General features: G+C 38.6%; 1 protein-coding gene across 9 annotated transcripts in view; it reads right to left on the bottom strand.

Annotated features, from left to right (window-relative positions):
- Positions 1-4980: 4980 nt before the first annotated feature.
- The window catches only part of LOC123771958 (zinc finger protein castor homolog 1), a 397241-nt gene continuing 381804 nt past the window's right edge, over positions 4981-20417 (bottom strand). For 8 of the 9 annotated variants that reach the window (XM_069337697.1, XM_069337702.1, XM_069337703.1 and 5 more), the window contains 5 exons: positions 18490-18725; positions 13980-14203; positions 11390-12662; positions 7972-8195; positions 4981-7762 (listed from right to left, as the gene is read on the bottom strand). In XM_069337697.1, the coding sequence (XP_069193798.1) occupies positions 7491-7762; positions 7972-8195; positions 11390-12662; positions 13980-14203; positions 18490-18725 (2229 nt within the window). In that variant the 3' untranslated portion in view covers positions 4981-7490. The remainder of the gene's footprint in view (positions 7763-7971; positions 8196-11389; positions 12663-13979; positions 14204-18489; positions 18726-20417) is intronic. The other variant, XM_069337698.1, reaches the window with a different exon arrangement.

Here is a 20417-nt window from a genome sequence, read left to right as displayed (position 1 = left end):
GGGGTCAGAAAATAGTAAGTGGCAGAAAATCATTGAGGCAGAAAATAATAGGGGCAGAAATTTGTAGGGGGGTAAGATGTAGTAATGACCAGGAAATAGTAGGGACAGGAAATAACAGGGGGCAGGAAATAGTAAGAGCAGAAAATAACTGGAACAAAAAAATAGTAGGAGAAAATAGTAGCAGAAAATACATAATTGTAGCAGAAAATAGAAGCATAAAATAACTGAAGCAGAAAATAGGGGTTGGGGCTTGGGGGGGGGGGCAAAAATATAGCAGGAGGCAGAACAAATGATAGAATGCAACATCTATGACAACAACTGTTCTAATATTTAAGTCTGAAATGATATTAGAAACTAAAAGTTAGAACAAGTATCATTTCCAGTAAATTTGCTCATCTTGATACCTGGTCGAAAGATAAAGTCATTTAACAGTCAATATCTAAGCCTTGGGGACCTTGGGGACCCTATGGGGACCTTTTCAATATTAGAACAGTTGACCTAAATATTAGAACAGTTGTTGTCATAGATGTTGCATTCTATCATTTGTTCTGCCTCCTGCTATATTTTTGCCCCCCCCCCCCCCCCAAGCCCCAACCCCTATTTTCTGCTTCAGTTATTTTATGCTTCTATTGGTAAACTTCTTGGTAAGTTTAACTGTAAATTGTGAAAATATTCAAGACGAATCTTGTGTGTGTCCCCAATCCTCGCACTCACTGCACTCTCATATCTGCTCTAATGTCCACTTCCACACATGAAGAAACTCTTCACAAACGAATGATTATCTTTTCCCTGAAGAGAATTACATATCCAGCAAAGTCAGTTACTTTTTTTTCATGTACTCGCCTGTCACTGGCCACTCCTACTTTTCCAGAAATATAAACTTAATTGCTGGGAAATACAACGATATGAGTGATATGTATATAATTATACAGCAGGTGTACAGGATTTACAAGCTCATTATACCCAGTGCTACATGGACATTTCGTTCTGAGTAGCTAAATCTGAAACAACAGTATGTACAGGATAGATTGCCTGAAACGCTATGCGTACTAGTGGCTTAAGGTATTGTATGTACTACCCTCTATCTTTAAATCAAACAGAATGTTAGTACTGTAACCCTGCAACTATGTATGTACTTTTCCTAAATAAATTATTATTATTACTAATAAAACAATTAGTCAACAGAGAGAGAAAGCAGGGGAGACCCCCCCAGCTGGATAATTGAAATTTTGACAGACCTACTGTCAAAAGGAGATGGCTTACTGACAGGCATTTGGAGTACATTGGAAGTCAGATCTATGCTGCATGAACTGTGTGTTCGGAAGAATTTTGATCCAGGTTTGCCCTATAATCTGTTGACTGAGTGTGTTGAGGGTGTGACAATTGATTGTACAAAGTCATTGAATGGTTAATTTATAGCAGTCCTTTAAATTGTATTCTCATCGTCAGATATCATATTATGTTCTTTTTAAGACTTTTTCTTAAGTCACTAATTCCCTGTAAACTTATGTAAACTAACTCGGCTATAAATGTTTTAAAAACACATTTATGAAAACAAATTTAATATTGTATTCTATTGCAATGGGCGACCTGGTTACCTTAAACTCACAAGGGTGAGGCCAAGCAAGAATGGCCTCAAGTTACATGGAGACAAAGCACATTATTTGTATCGTCACTAAATAACCTTCCAAGACCCCATATAACCCTACTGGTTTAGCTCATTTCTTCTCACCTTGCCAACCTCCAGTCAACCCTAATAATTAAGGCCACATTTGACCTATCCACGCGACTTAAACCCACAGAAATCGTCTATAACCCCCCACCCCACAGCCCCGCTCCTGTGCCAGGCAAGTCCACTACGGGCTCACCATTTTTTTTTTTTTTTTGAGATATATACAAGAGTTGTTACATTCTTGTACAGCCACTAGTACGCGTAGCGTTTCGGGCAGGTCCCTGGAATACGATCCCCGCCGCGAAGAATCGTTGTTACAACCAAGTACCCATTTTACTGTTGCGTTAAACAGAGGCTACAGTTAAGGATTTGCGCCCAGTAAATCCTCCCCGGCCAGGATACGAACCCATGACATAGCGCTCGCGGAACCCCAGGCGAGTGTCTTACCACTACACCACGGGGACTGCTAGAGCCCGTGCTACTTGCCACTTTTTACCTGGTTGATACCTGGTTGATGGGGTTCTGGGAGTTCTTCTACTCCCAAAGCCCGGCCCGAGGCCAGGCTCGACTTGTGAGAGTTTGGTCCACCAGGCTGTTGCTTGGAGCGGCCCGCAGGCCCACATACCCACCACAGCCCGGTTGGTCCGGCACTCCTTGGAGGAATAAATCTAGTTTCCTCTTGAAAATGTCCAAAAATGAAATTTTTGTTCCCAGTAGCTGAATCTTAAACAACAACAACAGACACACACACATCTTTACACAGGAGCCCGGAAAACTGATGTAAGGGGGTAAATTATTATTAAATATTGGAATTATGAAGACTGAGACCTCGTGAAAAAGTGTGGGAAAAAAAGACCATTACCTTACCTTGCCGAGGACGCAGGCAGCAGGAGGCAGGTATAAGCCAATCGAAAGCCATGCTACAGGTTCCTACAGCGTCTCTATAACTCGAAGGGGTCTATGGTGGTGCTGGAATGATGCAGTGAGCAATGACCTAGCGCAGGGAACGGCCTGCAGCAGAGGACAAGAGAGGAAAATAGTGGAGCGCGGTATCCATGACGGAGGCGCTGGCCGGCTGGTGGACACGTGTTCCGTATGGGATCGAAACCAGTAGACACCCTCAACAGTGCCCTACGGAAGTCCAGCTTCGCAAGAACTCGAAATCAAATTACACCCAGAAAATACTACTCAATGGGGTGACAGGGTAAATGGGAACAGAATAATAGTTTGCCCGAAACGCTATGCGTACTAGTGACTTTAGGTATTGTATGTACTACCTCTATCTTTAAATCTAACAGAATGTTTGTACTGTAACGCTGCAACTATGGATGTACTGTTCCTAAATAAATTATTATTATTATTATTATAGATTATATAACAAAATAAAAGCCAACCAACAACTTGAACTTGACGACCTCGCTTATTGCACGTCATTATTCGATCCCAGACGGTCTAAGTGGATGGCCACCTTTTTTCTGTTTTCTGCACTATAACAGTTGTTCAGTTGTTCAATCAGGTAAACCTATTTTAAGAAAAGTCGTAGGGCTTGGCAATGCATCTTTGTTTAATTACATCCATTAATTACTTCGAGGAAGTGGGCGTTTGTCTAAAATAACAACTTAAGATAATGTCAAGTTAAAAATCGAGCATCCAGCTATAGGAACAAGAATGTATTTCATGTTTCCTTTGATTCATTCCTCCAACTGAAGACAACAGCAACTTCTAACTGTTGTTGTTGTTGTAATAGATTCAGCTACTCTGAATAAATTCCAAGTAGCACGAGCTATGGTGAGCCCGTAACTTACCCGACACAGGAGCGGGACAAGTAGCACGGACTAAGGTGAGCCCGTAGTGGACTTACCAGGCACAGGAGCGGTGTCGAACTTCTAACTAAGTCTTTCTGAATAAATACTGACGTGTCATTGTGACGCGTCTCCCAACATTACCATTTACCTAGTTTATTCTTGCGGGGGTTGAGCTTCGGCTCTTTGGTCCCGCCTCTCAACTGGTTAGAACTCTTGCAGTCATCGAGGGGGGAAGGTTGAAACCTTTACACAAATTGCACCAGAACTGCATGGCTCCAAAGGTCTTGAAGAGGTATACATACCATAGTTTCAGAACAATATACATCTGTAAACACACAGGCAGCTCAGGAGTAAACTGTAATACTAATACAAATGTTTACTGGTTGAAGTGGTACTATATAATTTAGTGTATGTTAACACAAATGTCTATAATCTACCTATAGCAGATTTCGAGAGTTCTCCTTTCAAAGCACAGCAGCACTGTGCAGCACAGTCTGCTCATGACTGATTCGACCCCAGGTTGGATTCCCAGGCAGATTGAAACTTTTGGGCACTTTAATGTATATTTGACATAGTGGGATCCAATAAATCAAAGAACCTTCTTGTTCCCAATAATGGGAAAACAATAAACATTATTAGTGGCCCTCAGATAAAAAAAAAATTATAACCTGGTTGATACAGGGAAATTTATAAATTGCCTCTGGAAAAACTTCTTTTGTTTCAGCAATATTTGGGCAAAACTGCAAAGTTGCGGGTCTTTGATGTTCATAGTGTTCTCTGAGTGCCCATATCACATTCTCAACCCATGTCTGTTATTTTCTTTTTTTTTTTTTAATCAACACTGTTTGTCAACCTATTGTATTTGTGCTGCTTTTTCAGTCATGTTCCCCCTTTTTTTTTATCTTTATTTGTATTTGTTCTCAACATCTTTTATTCTTTATGCTCAATTAGTATTAAGTTCTAGATATTAATGTTTTCTTGCCCGAAACGCATTGCGTAATAGTGGCTTTAGGCATTGTATGTACTAGCTCTATCTATATATAAATCCATTAATGTAACATCACTTGTATGTATATACCTTACCTGAATAAACATCTGAATCTGAATCTGAATCTGAATCTGAATATAATGATGCATTTTAGATGCGATCATGATGGAATTATAATTGCTAGAAAATGCTTGAATAATTATGAACACAAACTCTCACAAAATATTTTTACACTGTACAGTATTGCATAATACAGTTATTGGTCTCCATGGCTGACAATACACAGGTTTCACGAATGTTTTATTTTGATTTTTATTATTATTTTATTTATACATATATACAAAAAGGTACAATGGGTTGTGAAAATTACATATGTTGGTGATAAGGTGGTTACATTCTTGCAAAACCACTAACACACCATTTTGGGCAGAAATGGTCAATCATTCACTCATAATTTTTATTATTGAACCCACAATTACACCATGGAAAATTTTAGGATCATAACAAAACACAAATTTTCAATGTATCACTTTATTTGAGTAAGTTGCCAGGATGATGATGTGGGCGGGCGGCCCAGCGTGTGGCCGCGGTGCCCAGTCCAACACCCTTCCACCCGTCCTAGAGGCTCGGTGAGGCCCTCTTTCCCAGCCTGACACTCCTCCCTTTCCAACAGTTCCTTCCATCTCTTTCCAGAATGGCGATTTACTCTGGAGAATTTATCCAGTATAGTTTGGGCGCCATAAGTCAGTAAAAGGTCTCTGGACATTGAGTGCTAAGGCTTAATTAGTGCCAGAGCTTTTAGAAGTTTGTTCCAGAACCTTTAAAGTCAGTGCCAGAGTTTCAGCAATTAGTGCCTGGGTTCTGGAGATCAGTGCCAGAGTTCCAGCAATCAGTGCCTGGGTTCTGTAGATCAGTGCCAGAGTTCCAGCAATCAGTGCCTGGGTTCTGGAGATCAGTGTCAGAGTTTCAAGAATCATCACTGAGCTTTGGAGTATGTGACAGAGTTCCAGAGCTAAGTGTTATGACTCTCGAGAGACTGTATTAGACCTCCAGGGGTTTCAGGCACCAAGATGGGTTAAAATGTCAGCAAGCTAAACTAGAGGAGTGCCAGGATAAGTCATATTGCCCTACAAGGCAATGCCATTGTAGCTGCTCACCAACAGTAAATATATATCCTATTACAATAACTTTTCAAGTAATTGAGAAGACAACTACTGAAGGCGTGCAACGGCTGAGCATCACCTTGTAGGCCGGCTCCACATCTGGGACACCCACCATAATAAATAGAACTGTACATAAATGCATCAGCAGTGCTGAGTGAGCTGAAACTGAGGCTACTGGGCGGTGCACCTTCCAGAGTGAGAAGCAAGTAGCTGGTGGGTGGGCCTCACTCACAGCCACCACCCCACCCCTACTCCACTCACCACACACACTTTATACAAGATCAAAAAGGTGCAAGCAGGGAAAGTGTGTGAATAATACAAATAACAACATGGAAGAAATATATAAAGTTGTAAAGCTGAAAAAAGAGACACAGCAGGAGGTGCAGCAGGGGACAGGCATGCTGTCGGCCGTCTTGTGTTTCACACTGGCTACTGTTGGTCATGTCTTCCTAATACTACATATCTACATCACAGCAAACAAGACACTCTACTGCTTAGAGGCCTGGTGGCCTACTTTCTCACTAAGGAGGTTTTTTTTTTTTTGTAAACTAGCTTGGACTACCTCCATGGGGCAAGCAGGTCCCCCAGGCCAAAGACTGCCCTGAGATCCCCCAGCTCCCTGCCTCAGACACGCAGTACACGTAGTGAATGCTGAGCGGGATGGTGAGGCAGGCGAGGCACAACCATTGTGCTGAGTCACTAACTACACACTTTCAACCTATTTTATGCTGCCATTTTCACTAGAAATTCTACACCATGGCTTGAATATGCAATGCAGAATACACGAGTTGGTGCTATACATCATAAGATTTTCTAAATCATAAACACTATGATATTGGCACATTCTTAGCCATCAAATTAAAAACAAACAAGTAGAAAATGTTTGGCACTACAGGAAATAATTGAATGAGTACAGAATACAGTACTTGGCACTAATATTTGGTAACACTAAAAAATAAATAGTATAAAATTATATTCAGATAAGCTGTGTTCAGGTGTAGGAGTGCACGAGTAGGGAGGTGGCGGTGGTGATGATGGTGGTGGTGGGCGATAGTGGTACAGGTCACAGGAAGGCACGGGCGGCAGGTACACACAGCACCTGCACGTCTACCACACAAACTACACCACACCAACCTACAGTAAGACACTAGCGCAAAGACACTGTTGTTTAACCTTCAACAAGGCACTCGGGTTTCATACAGTCTGAGGCTTCTTTTTTTCTCGGTATTGAATACCATTTACATCACATACATTCAGTAATATTAGTCAATAGTACATTGGTTCATACTAAACCAACAGAATAACACAGTTAATAGTCCACATGTAAAGTGGGCAGCAGGTAGTGGGCTGTAGTGGGCCACAGTGGTCATGGGTACAGGCTGGTGTATAACCTGACCTGACCACGTCCCATTACTTGCCTATGACTATAAGGCTCACCGGTACAACCACAACACCATATACACCATGTATAGTTATCCACTTTTCTATATGGTACACAAGAGATTTCACTTTATATATGGTTAACATGGGTAATTCATCCGTACAAATTTCACTGTCTAGCAAAAATTGGATACAAGGTACAGTAGAAAGATTAACAACTACACCACTTGGTATGTTACAGTGATATGTAAGGCTAATGATAACACATATGCTATTGTACAAGGCTACATTGTGTAGCTCACAAATGTTCAACACATGGGCTCTAAAACGTGCCCACTTGAGGCCGTATTCGCCAGTTCACTACTACTTCTCAGGGTAGCTTGGACGGGCATGAATTTCACAGTCTTAAAGTGTTGATTTGTTCTTGCACCCTCATAAGGGGTGCTGGGGAGCCTCTCCGCAGATTACTCCCCAAAGAAACTTCATTCGAGGTGTCGGTACCTGTGTGCGGACATCTGGCTGAGTCCTAGGACCGAGTACTGGCACTTGAGGCAATGGTAATGTGTCTGTTTCTGATTATGGTTGCAGCCTTGAATTCCACAAGGCTGGGACGGTGTAAACTTTTCAAAGCCTGCAGCATTGATAGAGTCTCGTTTCTGATGCTGCCTACGGTGCGCCACAACCTTATTAGTGTCTGTGCACACAAAGTCGCACTTTAGGCAGTGGAAATGTGACGCCTTGTTTTGCTGTTGGCCTGTTGGGATAAACATTTATGAAATGAGATATGTGCTCATCTTTATTTTAAGAATGTGTAATATTTTATCCGTTTACATTATGTACTAAAATACAAAATATGTACTTTAATGTGTTCAAATACAATACTATACTGTGCATTATACTATTGCATAATAACAAGGAATAAAAAATGTATTAAATTCATTGAAACCTGATGGACAATCTTACCTATCATTGAGGCATAAACACAGTCAGGGCGTCCACAGGAGACGTTCGAACGGAATTGATTAAAATCGCCACCCATAAGGGTATCGAGCCGCTCGTGCCGCGCAGTGTGCTGCACAAAGCGTGTTTTATCGCAGAAGGAGTAACCACAGTCCTTTCTCATGCAGTGGAAGTGTGTCTGGTGTTCCCGGTATCCACAGTGAGGATACTGACAGTCCTCATTGAATCTGTTGGCAGTGAAAATGTAAGGCTTTAAAAGACATCGGCAGGATTATGATACTGAAGGATGTAATAATGATGTGATAAATCTGTGAGGTAATACATCTGGTCAAGTTATTTTTAAGGCCATCATGGTCCAGTCGGTTGTGTGTGTGCTAGAAGAGTTCAGAGACATGGATTTAATCCCATCATATTTATTTATTTATTTATTTACATATTTATATACAAGAAAGTATTCTTCCATTCTTGCAAAGCCACTAGCTCACACAGCATTTCAAGCAGGTCCTTAATCTACCAAATAAGGCAAGATGAATAGGTATTGAGACGTTCGAACGGAATTGATTAAAATCGCAGAGGTGTTACTTGTTCATATCAAATACCAGGGTGTTACACACTTCTCAGAACCTCTCCAGCTAGTTTAGAACGAAGAGGTGAAAGACGGAGTACGATAAATGAAGAGAGAAATACAAATTTTGTAGCAAAATTTGAGTTCAACATAATAACGTTTTATCTGCCCAAAACGCTTTGCGTAATAGTGGCTTTAGGCATTGTATGTACTAGCTCTATCTATAAATCCATCAACTTTTGTATCTTACCTTGTATGTATGTACTTTACCTGAATAAATATTTGTATTTGTATAACAATAATATAAATTGATGAAGATAATTACACAGGTGAAAATGCATATCTTAAGAGCAGTACTAATATTGGGGGAGTGGGTAGCACAAGATACAATGTGAGTTTGAATCACAAAGTAGAAAACTTTGAGGATGAAATTAGGTACATTTTGATTTTACTTTTGAAAAAGGCATGAGTGGAATTTGTTTAAATTCATTAGGAAGTGAGTTCCATAGATTGGGTCCTTTTATTTGCATAAATTGTTTGCATAGATTTAGTTTAACTCTGGGGATATCTAGGAGTTATTTATTTCTGGTGTGGTGCTCATGGGTTCTATTAACTTTACCAAGGAAGAGTTTCAGATCAGTAGCAGCATTTAGGAACAAGGTTTGTACATGTAAGTAGCACAAGAACAGATGTGGAGTTGAGTATGTTTAGGAATTTAAACAGAGGGGGCTGTGTGTAGTCTGAAAACAGAGTTTCTTATAATTCTGGTAGCATATTTTTGCTGGGTGATAATGGGCTTGAGGTAATTTGCAGTGGTGGGACCCCATGTAAAGATACCGTATGTAAGGTGAAGGTTACCTCGGGTAAGGTAAACTTAGGTAACAGGTAAAGGTAAACTCAGGAAAGATAGGGATAGATTAGCGAGTAGTATATGAGAGGATAGCAGAGTGGGAAACATAATATCTGATTTTAGAGAGTTAACCTATAGTTTTTTATACTTTTTTGGGATATATGTAGTGTATGTGGGTGCTAAAAGTTTAATCTCTTGTCTATGTATAGGCTAATGAATGTTTTCATAATTTTTACTGTTAATGTTAACATTGTCTATCTGAAGTTCAATTTGGTTTGAGGATTTACTTCCAAATAAAATGTAGTCGGTCTTTTCTATGTTTAGTGTGAGTTTGTTGGTAAACATCCATGAGTGGACTTTCTTGAATAATAATTTATAATAATACCAGTAATTTTAATTCGTTACACTGTATTTACAATATTATTTAGTGTGTGTAAGTTGAGGTCTGAATACTGATGATGTAGGTAGTACCGTCAGCAAATAGTATAGGTTTAGGAATGTTAGATACATTGCAAATAAATGCAAATATACAACATAAATAATTATAAATGCAATACCTATGCAAATGCAGGGATCTAGTCCATGGAACTCACTCCCTAACGAATTGAAAAGCTGTCCAACCTTTGCCTTATTCAAAATCAAAAACAAAAAGTACCTAATTTCATCTTCATAGTTTCCTACCTAGTGTTTTAAACTCACACTGTATCTAGTGCTACTCAATCCCCCAATATATGTACCTAAGCCATACAACTTTACCATTGTAGTCATTGCTATCATCTTATATCATGGTTGTTATATTGAACGCATATGTCAATGCATTATATCTTGCATTATATTATATATGCATTATATTTCAATGCATTATATCATTATAACCAGTCTCCGTGGGGTAGTGGTAAGACACTCGCCTGGCGTTCCGCGAGCGCTTTGTCATGGGTTTGTATCCTGGCCGGGGAGGATTTACTGGATGCAAATCCTTAACTGTAGCCTCTGTTTAACCCAACAGTAAAATGTGTACTTGGTTGTAAAAACGATTCTTCGCAGTGGGGATCGTATTCCAGGGACCTGCCTGAAACGCTACACGTACTAGTGGCTGTACAAGAATGTAACAACTCTTGTATATATCTCAAAAAAAAAAAAAATAATAATAATCCTCCAATTATGCTACCATGTACCTGTTTGTAACACTCAAATTTTACTTTAATGTACCTACTAATCTTTGTCAAATTTTCTTACAATGCACCTGTTAACATTCTTAAAATTTTGCTAGAAATTACCTACTTAAAATTATCTGTTAGATTAAGGACCTGCTCGAAATGCTATGCATACTAGTGGCTTTACAGGAATGTATAAACATCAATGCTATGTACTCTCATAAACCCAATGTATCTTCTTGTATCTTATATAAATAAATAAATAAATAAATAAATAAATAAATAAATAAAATAAAATTAATGTATATAAAAAATAGGAGAGGTTCTAAGATGCTGCCCTGTGGCACTCCTATGGTTAATGGTAGAGTGGAGGTGGTCATGTCATTGATGGCTACATATTAGTGTCTGTCACTAAGAAAGCTTCATCTTCAATATATTCTAATTATAGCAAGCTGTTTATTATTCATGTTTACAAGCAATTTGATGAATTTTAAACATTCTTTTTTTTGACAACACTTACACTGAAGTGCTATTTAATAGCCTATGTCATTCTCCTCACATTGTCATTACAATATATACTGTATTCCCATTCTGAGAGATGCTTATTTCACCCATAGGGTTATAAAGTCATGGAACTGCCTACCCACCAAAGCTGTAAATGCCAAAACTGCTGAATTTCAAAATCCAGCTTGATAAAATCATCAGGACAAATGGGGAACCTCTGACAAGTGGCCAGCTTCCTGTCCTCATTGAGGCCACTAGAGAGATAGTAGCCATTAGATAAATTCAAGTAAGTATCAAGTACAGTAAATTCAAGCGTATATGTAACAAAATGGAAAGCTTTTCACTTACCTAAAGCGTATATAACCTTCAGGCACAGGCTCATCTTTAAGCAAGCGTATGGAGTGGTTGGAACGGATCTTCTTAGCTTCTTGTGCATTGAAGTCTTCAGCACCGAGTCTCTTGCCTAGCATAGCTAGGTGAGGTGAAGTTCCCAGAGAGGAGGGCAACAGAGGGTTGTGGTCCCCTCCAGATCCAGGGAGCCCTGGTCCTCCCATCCCTGGACCAACACCAGGTAGGCCTCCTGGCACAGGTGACCCATGAGTCAGATCTCCATTGGGACGGACTCCAGGCATAATGAGGCCTTGATGGGCCATAGCTGCCAGTGCTGGATGAACTTGCCACGCAGCTGGTGGCAGAAGACGTGGCAATGATCCTGGAAATATTCCTGCCATGCCCAAATGTGGACCAAATGGAGAGGGAAGTCCAGGGAAACTGGCAGCTTGAGTATATACCATTGGAAACTGTGGCGTTGTTTGGGGTCCACTCAAGCTACAACTGATGCTGCTACTGCTGAGAGGTCTCGGGCTACTAGTAGACACACTCTGCGTTGTTATTCCAAAACTACTAGTACTACTTTCATTGGAACTTCTTGGGCTCACCGGACAGTCATTGATTTCAATTTTGGGTTGGATATTTCCTTCTTCCTCGTCTCCCTGATCAGTACAACCATCTGTATCCTCCTCTCCACCTACAGAAAAGTCGCCAGAACTCATAGGGTTACAAGTAACATGTTTAATTAGATGTGGCCTCAGTTTTTCATGTTCACTAAAAGCTTGATTGCAAATTTGACAGTGGAAATGTTCTTTCTTTTTCAGCTTACAAAATGGCCGGCCACAAGAATACTCTGGGCCATACTGTGGGTGCCGTTCTGGACCAAGCCATTCGGAACCTAAAGAAGGAATTATTAGAGGTGACTCTTCCCGGTTAAGGGTCTGAAGGATACGGGCAGGGTACGGGTCTCCTTGTTGACTCAGTGGACGAGGATGATCAGTGTCCAATTCATTTCGGTCATCTGATTCTGCTTGATCCATGCGGTCTCGAATGGGTGAATGCATACCATGAGGTGGGGGTGAACGACGAGTAGCAGTGATAGTGAGGCTTCCCGACACAGGGAGGGTGAAAGTAGTCGAATTCTGCAGTCGTGATGATGGTGGAATTGGTGTGACAAGAGCACCTGCTTCTCCCCGGGTACTGGAGGGTCGGAGGTTGGATGGGCTAGACGTAGGGAACGGTGACAGAGGGTAGAAGATCCCAGATGACTTGACCACTGGGGGGGAGAGATCTACATGTCAGTGTAACCTGCAGCTAGGCTGAGAATATTTTCAAGATAGCAAATGTTATTAATTGTCTTAACAGACTGCATTATGGCATATTTTAAGCATGCATGTGTGATAGATATGGATAGAAGAGTAATCTGCTTATCTAGCACTTCATTAGCATCACTTAAATATTGAATATCATTTGCTAAATTACTTGAACAATTCATATATGTTAGCTTGACTCTAGTTTAGTATTAAAAGCTTACCTCATTTGCCTATAAAAATTGACCCTTATTATTTCAAGTTATGTCCAAAATGCTCTCCATATTAGTGTTTTTATTAAATATGCTTTTAACTACTGACTTAACAAGTTGTATTTCAGAATGTACCAGATTTACAATTTGTATCACTAGAGATAACAATGGCACTTTCCTACACTGTGGGAGATTACCTCCCCATCAAATTTTAATCCCTCCCTTTTCACTCAAAAAGCAAATTAAACATCAGCTCACCCTTCGTCTTAAGGCAAAGCTCAATGCCTTAAGCTATAATGATACTCTGGCCACAGAGCATTCTCGCTCTCAAAGCATATGCACTGCTGGTTTCCTACACTGCTCCTTGAGTGCAGCTCTAACTGCAGTTGTCTTGACAATTGGTGAAGGCTTATACTGTACTGTATTCTGAGCAGGGAGTCTGTATAAACAACTGGGCCTCTACCCTTCAGACTGGAATATTTGCCTTACTTCTTGCACACAAATGTCTCTAAACTTGACACATAATTGTGTCAATTAATTATTTGTGATTCTTTATCATTCTTAATTGTTCTCAACTCTTTAAGACACAACTGTAACATGCTCGTGTCTGAAGTTAGACACAAATACAACAAAATTATTAGTGATGTACTGTATCCTGCTTAGCTAAATTAATTTTGTGGTTCAGTTCCTGAGTCCACTATGTACCTCTGTATCCCTTTTTTCACTACCACCCATGGTATGGGTATGGTATACATAATAAATGAACTAATCTAAAAAAAACTGATATGATTGTGTTAAATGTATGCACAAAAGTTTTAACAAAATCTTAAGTATACTTTTACACTGAATAAGGCAGTACACAAGACGAACAATAACCTAAATTATCTTATTATCTTATCTATAAATTATCTTATCTATAAAGCCAACAAACTTTGTAAAATCTCTTTATGTATGTACCTTTGCCTAAATAAAAATTATTATTATTATTATTATTATTATTATTATTATTATTATTATTATAAATGCTAGAAATAGCCATTATTCTCAGTGGGTGTGCTACAAATCACAGGAATTTCTCATACCAACCTTGTGCCTTGCTGGGTGACTCCCTGTCTGCAGTAGCTGTTGGAGCATCCATAGGGCTGTCCGGGCGAGGCTTTTTAAGGTATATGGGTGACTGAGGGCCCAGACTATGAGTGTGAATCACCCCATCTTCCTGTTGATGCTTCTCCGCATGGGACTCGAGTGTCTGGTAGCGAACAAAGGAGAAGCCACAGCGCGTACAGTGAAAGTGTTTGTTCACCTTGTTGCTGTGGGCACATAGAACAAATTAAGGTCTTGTAGAGGTGTCAGGAATGATGAGATACACGTTGATATTATGATACATATGATATAGTTTTAAGTTTTAGTCTAAGTGTTTTTCCTACATCTTGCCCAAAACACTGTGCATATTAGTGGCTTTAGGCATAGTATCTACTAGCTCTATCTAGACATCCAACATTTTGTTTGTAACTCATCTCGTATGTATGTACTTTTACCTAAATAAACATTTATTATTTATTTATTTATTTATTTATTTATTTATTTATTTATTTATTTATTTATTTATTTATTTATTTATATGGAATACTGTATTGCTGTTTGGCATAAACACGCTATTTGATTCTTCATGATTTCCTCTAGCAAAGGGCAAGGCTATCATTGCAGTTATTCATCCAGTTACTGGCCAGACCCGAAGGTGCACTGCCACACTGACTGACACACACACAGGTGTCACACCATTCGTCTTGCTTGTAAATTTGATATGAATGATGTATATATTACTTTAAACATTACATATTACTGCATAGCAGCAATAATTATTTTGTTATAATTTGATATACTGTATGGCAAATATATGGATAATTTTGTTATATGACTTATGGAATTTTTGCCATAAGGATATAGCAAAATATATGGATATGGATGTTTTGTGTGGGTAATGGGATGAATTAATTATTATATACCAGTGAAATTCCATCTATTGTGTACAAGAGAGCCTCCCATGCCCTTGCCCCACCCATAGCACTACTGTTCAACAAATCTATAGAGTGTCACACCTTCCCTGATATCCTCAAAAAAGCATGAGTAACGCCAGTCCATAAAGGAGGCAATCCGGCGGACATAAACAATTATAGACCAATATCAAATCTACCCATTCTATCAAAAATATTTGAAAAAATTATTTACAAACAGCTCTATTCCTACCTCGTAAAATTCGACATACTCAGCCCCTGCCAGTTTGGCTTCCGGTCCCAAAAGAGTACCAATGATGCAATCATTAGTCTCCTTGACATTATCTACTCAGCCCTTGACAAAAATGAGTTTCCGATTGGACTCTTCATTGACCTAAGAAAAGCCTTTGATACTGTTAATCACAACTACCTCTTACTTAAACTCCAGCATTATGGAATCCGAGGCCTTGCCCTTGACTACATCCGATCCTATCTTAGTGACAGACACCAATATGTAACCATCAATGATACAACTTCTTCCACTCTACCAATTACCGTTGGAGTGCCACAGGGCAGCATCTTAGGACCTCTTCTATTTCTTATATATATAAACGATCTGCCTAATGTCTCTAATAATATTCTCAAACCTATATTGTTTGCTGACGATACTACCCTTATCTACTCAAACCTCAACCCACATACACTAAATAATGGTTTGAATAATGAATTAAAAAAAGTCCACTTATGGATGTCAACGAACAAACTAACATTAAACATCGAAAAGACTTACTACATCTTATTTGGAAGCAAATCATCAAATGCAATTCAGCTACAGATAGACAACATTAACATCAGTAATAAAAATGATGGCAAGTTTCTTGGCCTATTCCTAGACAAGAGACTCAACTTCAGCACCCACATTCAACACATAACTAAGAAAGTCTCTTAAGACAGTTGGTATACTCTCCAAAATCAGATATTGTTCCTAACTCTGCTCTCCTCTCACTATATTATGCACTAATCTACCCCTATCTTAATTATGGTATCTGTGCATGGGGGTCTACCACTGCAAACCACCTTAAGCCCATCATCACACAGCAAAAATCTGCTATCAGAATAATAACTAACTCTGCTTTCAGACAACACTCAGCTCCCTTGTTTAAATCTCTAAACTTGCTAAATATTAACTCCCTCCACACATTCTCTTGTGTCAACTACATTTACAAAACCCTGTTCTTAAATGCAAACCATGCTCTGAAACTCTCCCTGGACAGATGTAATAGGACCCATTATCACCACACCAGAAATAAATATCTCTTTGATATCCCCAGGGTCAAACTTAATCTGTGTAAACACTCTATGCAAATTAAGGGACCTAGTCTATGGAACTCACTCCCTAGTGAATTGAAAAACTGTAAAACTTTTGCCTTATTTAAAAGCAAAACCAAAAAGTACCTAACTTCATCTATTTAGTTTCCTACACTGAGCTTTAAATTTGCTCTGTACCTAGTGGTACCCAATCTCACAATTTTTATGTAATATCAAACAACCTTATCATTGTGTTCATTGCTGTCTTCTTTTATGTGCTAGCCATATGCTGTATTGTGACTACCAATTTTTGTCAACTACCATTCAAGCTGTCATTGCAATCAATCTTATATTGTTTCTGCTGTATTGTGCCTACCAATTTGTTGTCAACTACCATTTTAAGCTGTCATTGCAATCAATCATAGCTACCTATGTGCTTTAATATACTGTACCTATAATTTTCTCTCATCTTTTTTTTTTCATTCCATGTAATCTGTTATCATTTTTTTGTCTATAAATTTTGCAAGTATTTACCTCCTTAAAATTTTCTTAGATTAAGGACCTGCCCGAAACGCTGCGCGTGCTAGTGGCTTTACAAGACTGTAATTACCATAATTGTATCCTCACATTCCTTATGTACATTCTTGTATATGCATAAATAAATAAATAAATAAAATAAATAAATATAGGGCAGTATCTTCAAAATTTATTTTTTTACCTGAATTTATCTGAGGACCACTAACACACTATTAGCCTCAGTGAGGATAGGCAGCTATTTTTTTTTGTTAAATTCAACTGTGTTTTGGCATTAATGGCTTTTGTGGGTAAACGGTTCCATGGGTTTATAATTCTATGGGTGAAAAAGAATCTCTTTGTTTTCAGTCCCACAGTGTGGCTTATTGAGCTTGAAGCCATTACTCTTTGTGTTACATCTGACCTTTTCAAGAAATTATCTGGATCAATATCCTCCAAGTTGTTCAGTATTGTAAAAGTTTCCATGAGATTCACCTTGTTATGCCTAGTTTGCAATGTTGTTAGCCCTGTGGTCGTTAACCATCCTGGTCTGTATGACAGCCAGGCTTGCATATAATAAACTGAGTGGACTACAAAATAATAATTTGGATACAAATAATAGCACCAGACATACAGTTTAATACCTTCCTTTCATTAAAGTTAAAGGTACGCTTGATTCCATTTAGGGTTTGGTTATTTTTTTTTCATTACAACTCCCACTTGTTGTGCAACATTCAGTGATTGATGGATTATGACTCCAAGGTTCACCGTTAGACATTCAACAAAAAAAATTGAAAATAAAGGCAATGATGATGTTTTGGTCCATTGTAGACCATTATCAAGTCGTGTAATGAAAAGGAGTGTAGAGAAAGTCAATTTATAAATTAAGTAATTGAAGTGAAAAGTATCTATCATCTATTTATTGCTGCTCATAAACTTACCAACATTCCCAAATCCCTTAGTTTGTTGTTGATGTTAGGCTTAGTTGTTATACCTGTACATATTAAGCTTATATCAAGATCCTGCCAAGTTCAAACTAATAACCCTTCCCAGGATGTAACCCCCACAACAAGTTGACTCCTGGGTACCTTATTTACTTGTAGGTGAACAAGTGCATTAGGTGACAGGAAATGCACCAAACCATTGCTGTCCTGCCCAGGATACAAACCCAGAATTCTCAACTGTGAGTAGAGAATGAACCTGACTGTACTATGGTGACTCCATATACTTGAGAAAGGACCCAACTCTGAGAATTACTTTACAAGACATGATAACTACGGTAAATACTGTAAAGAGAAAGTTTTTTAAATTATTAATTTCTTAAAAGAATTTATATAGAGGATTTAGTTGACCAAACCACACACTAGAGAGTCAAGGGACGACGACGATTCGGTCCGTCCTGGACCATTCTCAAGTCGATTGTGTGTAACACACATAATCGACTTGAGAATGGTCCAGGATGGATCGAAATGTCGTCGTCCCTTCACTTTCTAGTGTGTGTGGTTTGATCAACATATTTCAGTCACGTTATTGTGACTCCTCGTCTGCATAGAGGATTTAGGTAAGCAGCTGTTATTTGTAGGAGCTGTTCACTAGCAACTACCTATAAATAACTTGTATCTGAATTATTCAAAGTTTTGTTGGAACTGTTTTGTGTAGTTGTGGCTTCATTTAATGTGCAACCCCTGTACCTACAATTGGGCCTTTGTCTAATGTCTTTTGTATGCATATTCTTATGAAAAAAGTATTATTATTATTAAAATTATCCTACCCATTCTTACCTCTGACAATTTGGTGAGCGGCAGTCAATATTCCTGTCAATGGCAATGAATCCCTCTGGTATGGGCGTATTCTCGTGGAAGTCGTGGGCATGGAGTGGGAGGACATCTGTGTGGGCGGTGACGTAGAGACAGCGGGGGTGGGCACAGTGGTAGTGGCGTCGTCCAAGCAGTGGACACAGCTGGTCGGGGCAGGATACACCTTCGCCCCAGGGGTAGAAGCCCTCTACTATCTCCGCCTGACAATGAACGAGGTTGTTGTGCGGGTTATTTGGATTATTTAGCAGAACTGTACTATTTTTTTTTAAATGTTAGTTATAATCTGAATTTTTTCTGAAAATTGCAATGTGCATTGATGCCTAGACTGCAATGAAAATTGCTATGAGGTTCCTGTTCTGAACAGCAAGGGTGTGGGGTTACTAACTTAAATTTCCAAGTAATAATAATAATAATAATAATAATAATAATAATAATAATAATAATAATAATAATAATAATAATAATAATTAATTTATAACATATAGTATTGTACTGTACAATATATCATATTATGTGGTTACTTAGTAGGCAAAGTAATTGTATATTATATAATGCAAATACATATAGAAAGCATTTTGGGCATAACCTAAAATAGGTGAATTTAGTTTGAAATTTATATGGACAACACATGACATTATATGAGAAGCTGACATCGAATCAAATCAAATCAAATGTTTATTCACGTAAAAGTACATACTGTACATACAAGATGAGTTACAAACATAATGTTGGAGTTCTAGAAAGAGCTACAGTAGTACATACAATAAATTACATACATACATAAAATTACATACATACATAAAACTAAATTTAGGATTTAAATTTGATTTTTGATTTTTTTGATTTTTGATTTTGATACACAGGTTTTCTGGGAGGGTTCCCAACATGGTATGCTCCACACCTATCATGCCACACTAGACTCTTATGAGTCAAAGAAACCTACTACAGACCAGGGAAATTATCAGAAAAACACAACTGATCTTAACAAGGATTCTGTATGTCACCAAAAATAATGACAAATTGAAGAAAGAGTATGTCCATTTCTGCCGGAATATCATCCACTTGCCGTGTTCCTCCTAGCAAATGCCGATTATGTCTGTCTCTGATCAAAGATGGAGATAAATGTTTGCTGTTTGGAAAAAACTTTGGCAATCCTGTCAACTAATACTGTAACAAACTTGTTAGCTGGTTGCCATCACTAGTTACACCTCTCCACTACTAGATGGTAGCCCCAGCAGGCAGTTGGTGGCCTGTCAAAGGTCCTCTAATTTCCCCTTATGATTTTTTCCAGCTGGATTTTAAAATTTAACAAGAATTTTGGCCTTTACAGCTTCAATGGTAAGTGGTTCCACAGGTTTATAACCCTGTGCGTTAAAAGGATCTCCTGTTTTCAGTCTTACATTGTGGCTTGTTGAGCTTGAAACCATTGGTTCTTGTTTTTGTAATATCTGATGTTTTGAAGATATTGTCTGAATCAACATCCTACAAATTTTTCAGTATTTTAAAGGTTTTGATGAGCTTTGTCCTGTCTTTTTTTTTATTTCTATATATAAAAAGAGTTCTCATGTTCTTGTAAAGTCACTAGCACACCTAGCATTTCAGGCAGGACCTTAATCTTAATTTTTCCCCGGAATATGACTCCCCAAATCGCTTAACAACCAGGTACCCATTCACGGCATTAAGCCGTTAATGCCAAACCTCTGTTGGGTTTAAAAATACAGCTAGAAAAGATCATCTGGGCAAATGGGGGGGACCTTCGACAAGCTGCCAGCTTCCTGTCCTGTTCTTGTCAAAGCCATTAGTATTAGTGGCTCTTAGGTAAACACGGGTAAACTTAGATAATTATGTTAAATGAATAAATGTTATATGAATAATTAAAAAATTATTCCTAA

The sequence above is a fragment of the Procambarus clarkii genome, chromosome 38, assembly GCF_040958095.1.
Source record: "Procambarus clarkii isolate CNS0578487 chromosome 38, FALCON_Pclarkii_2.0, whole genome shotgun sequence".
NCBI classification, from domain to species: Eukaryota; Metazoa; Arthropoda; class Malacostraca; order Decapoda; family Cambaridae; genus Procambarus; species Procambarus clarkii.
This window is presented reverse-complemented; position numbering and strand designations above follow the sequence as displayed.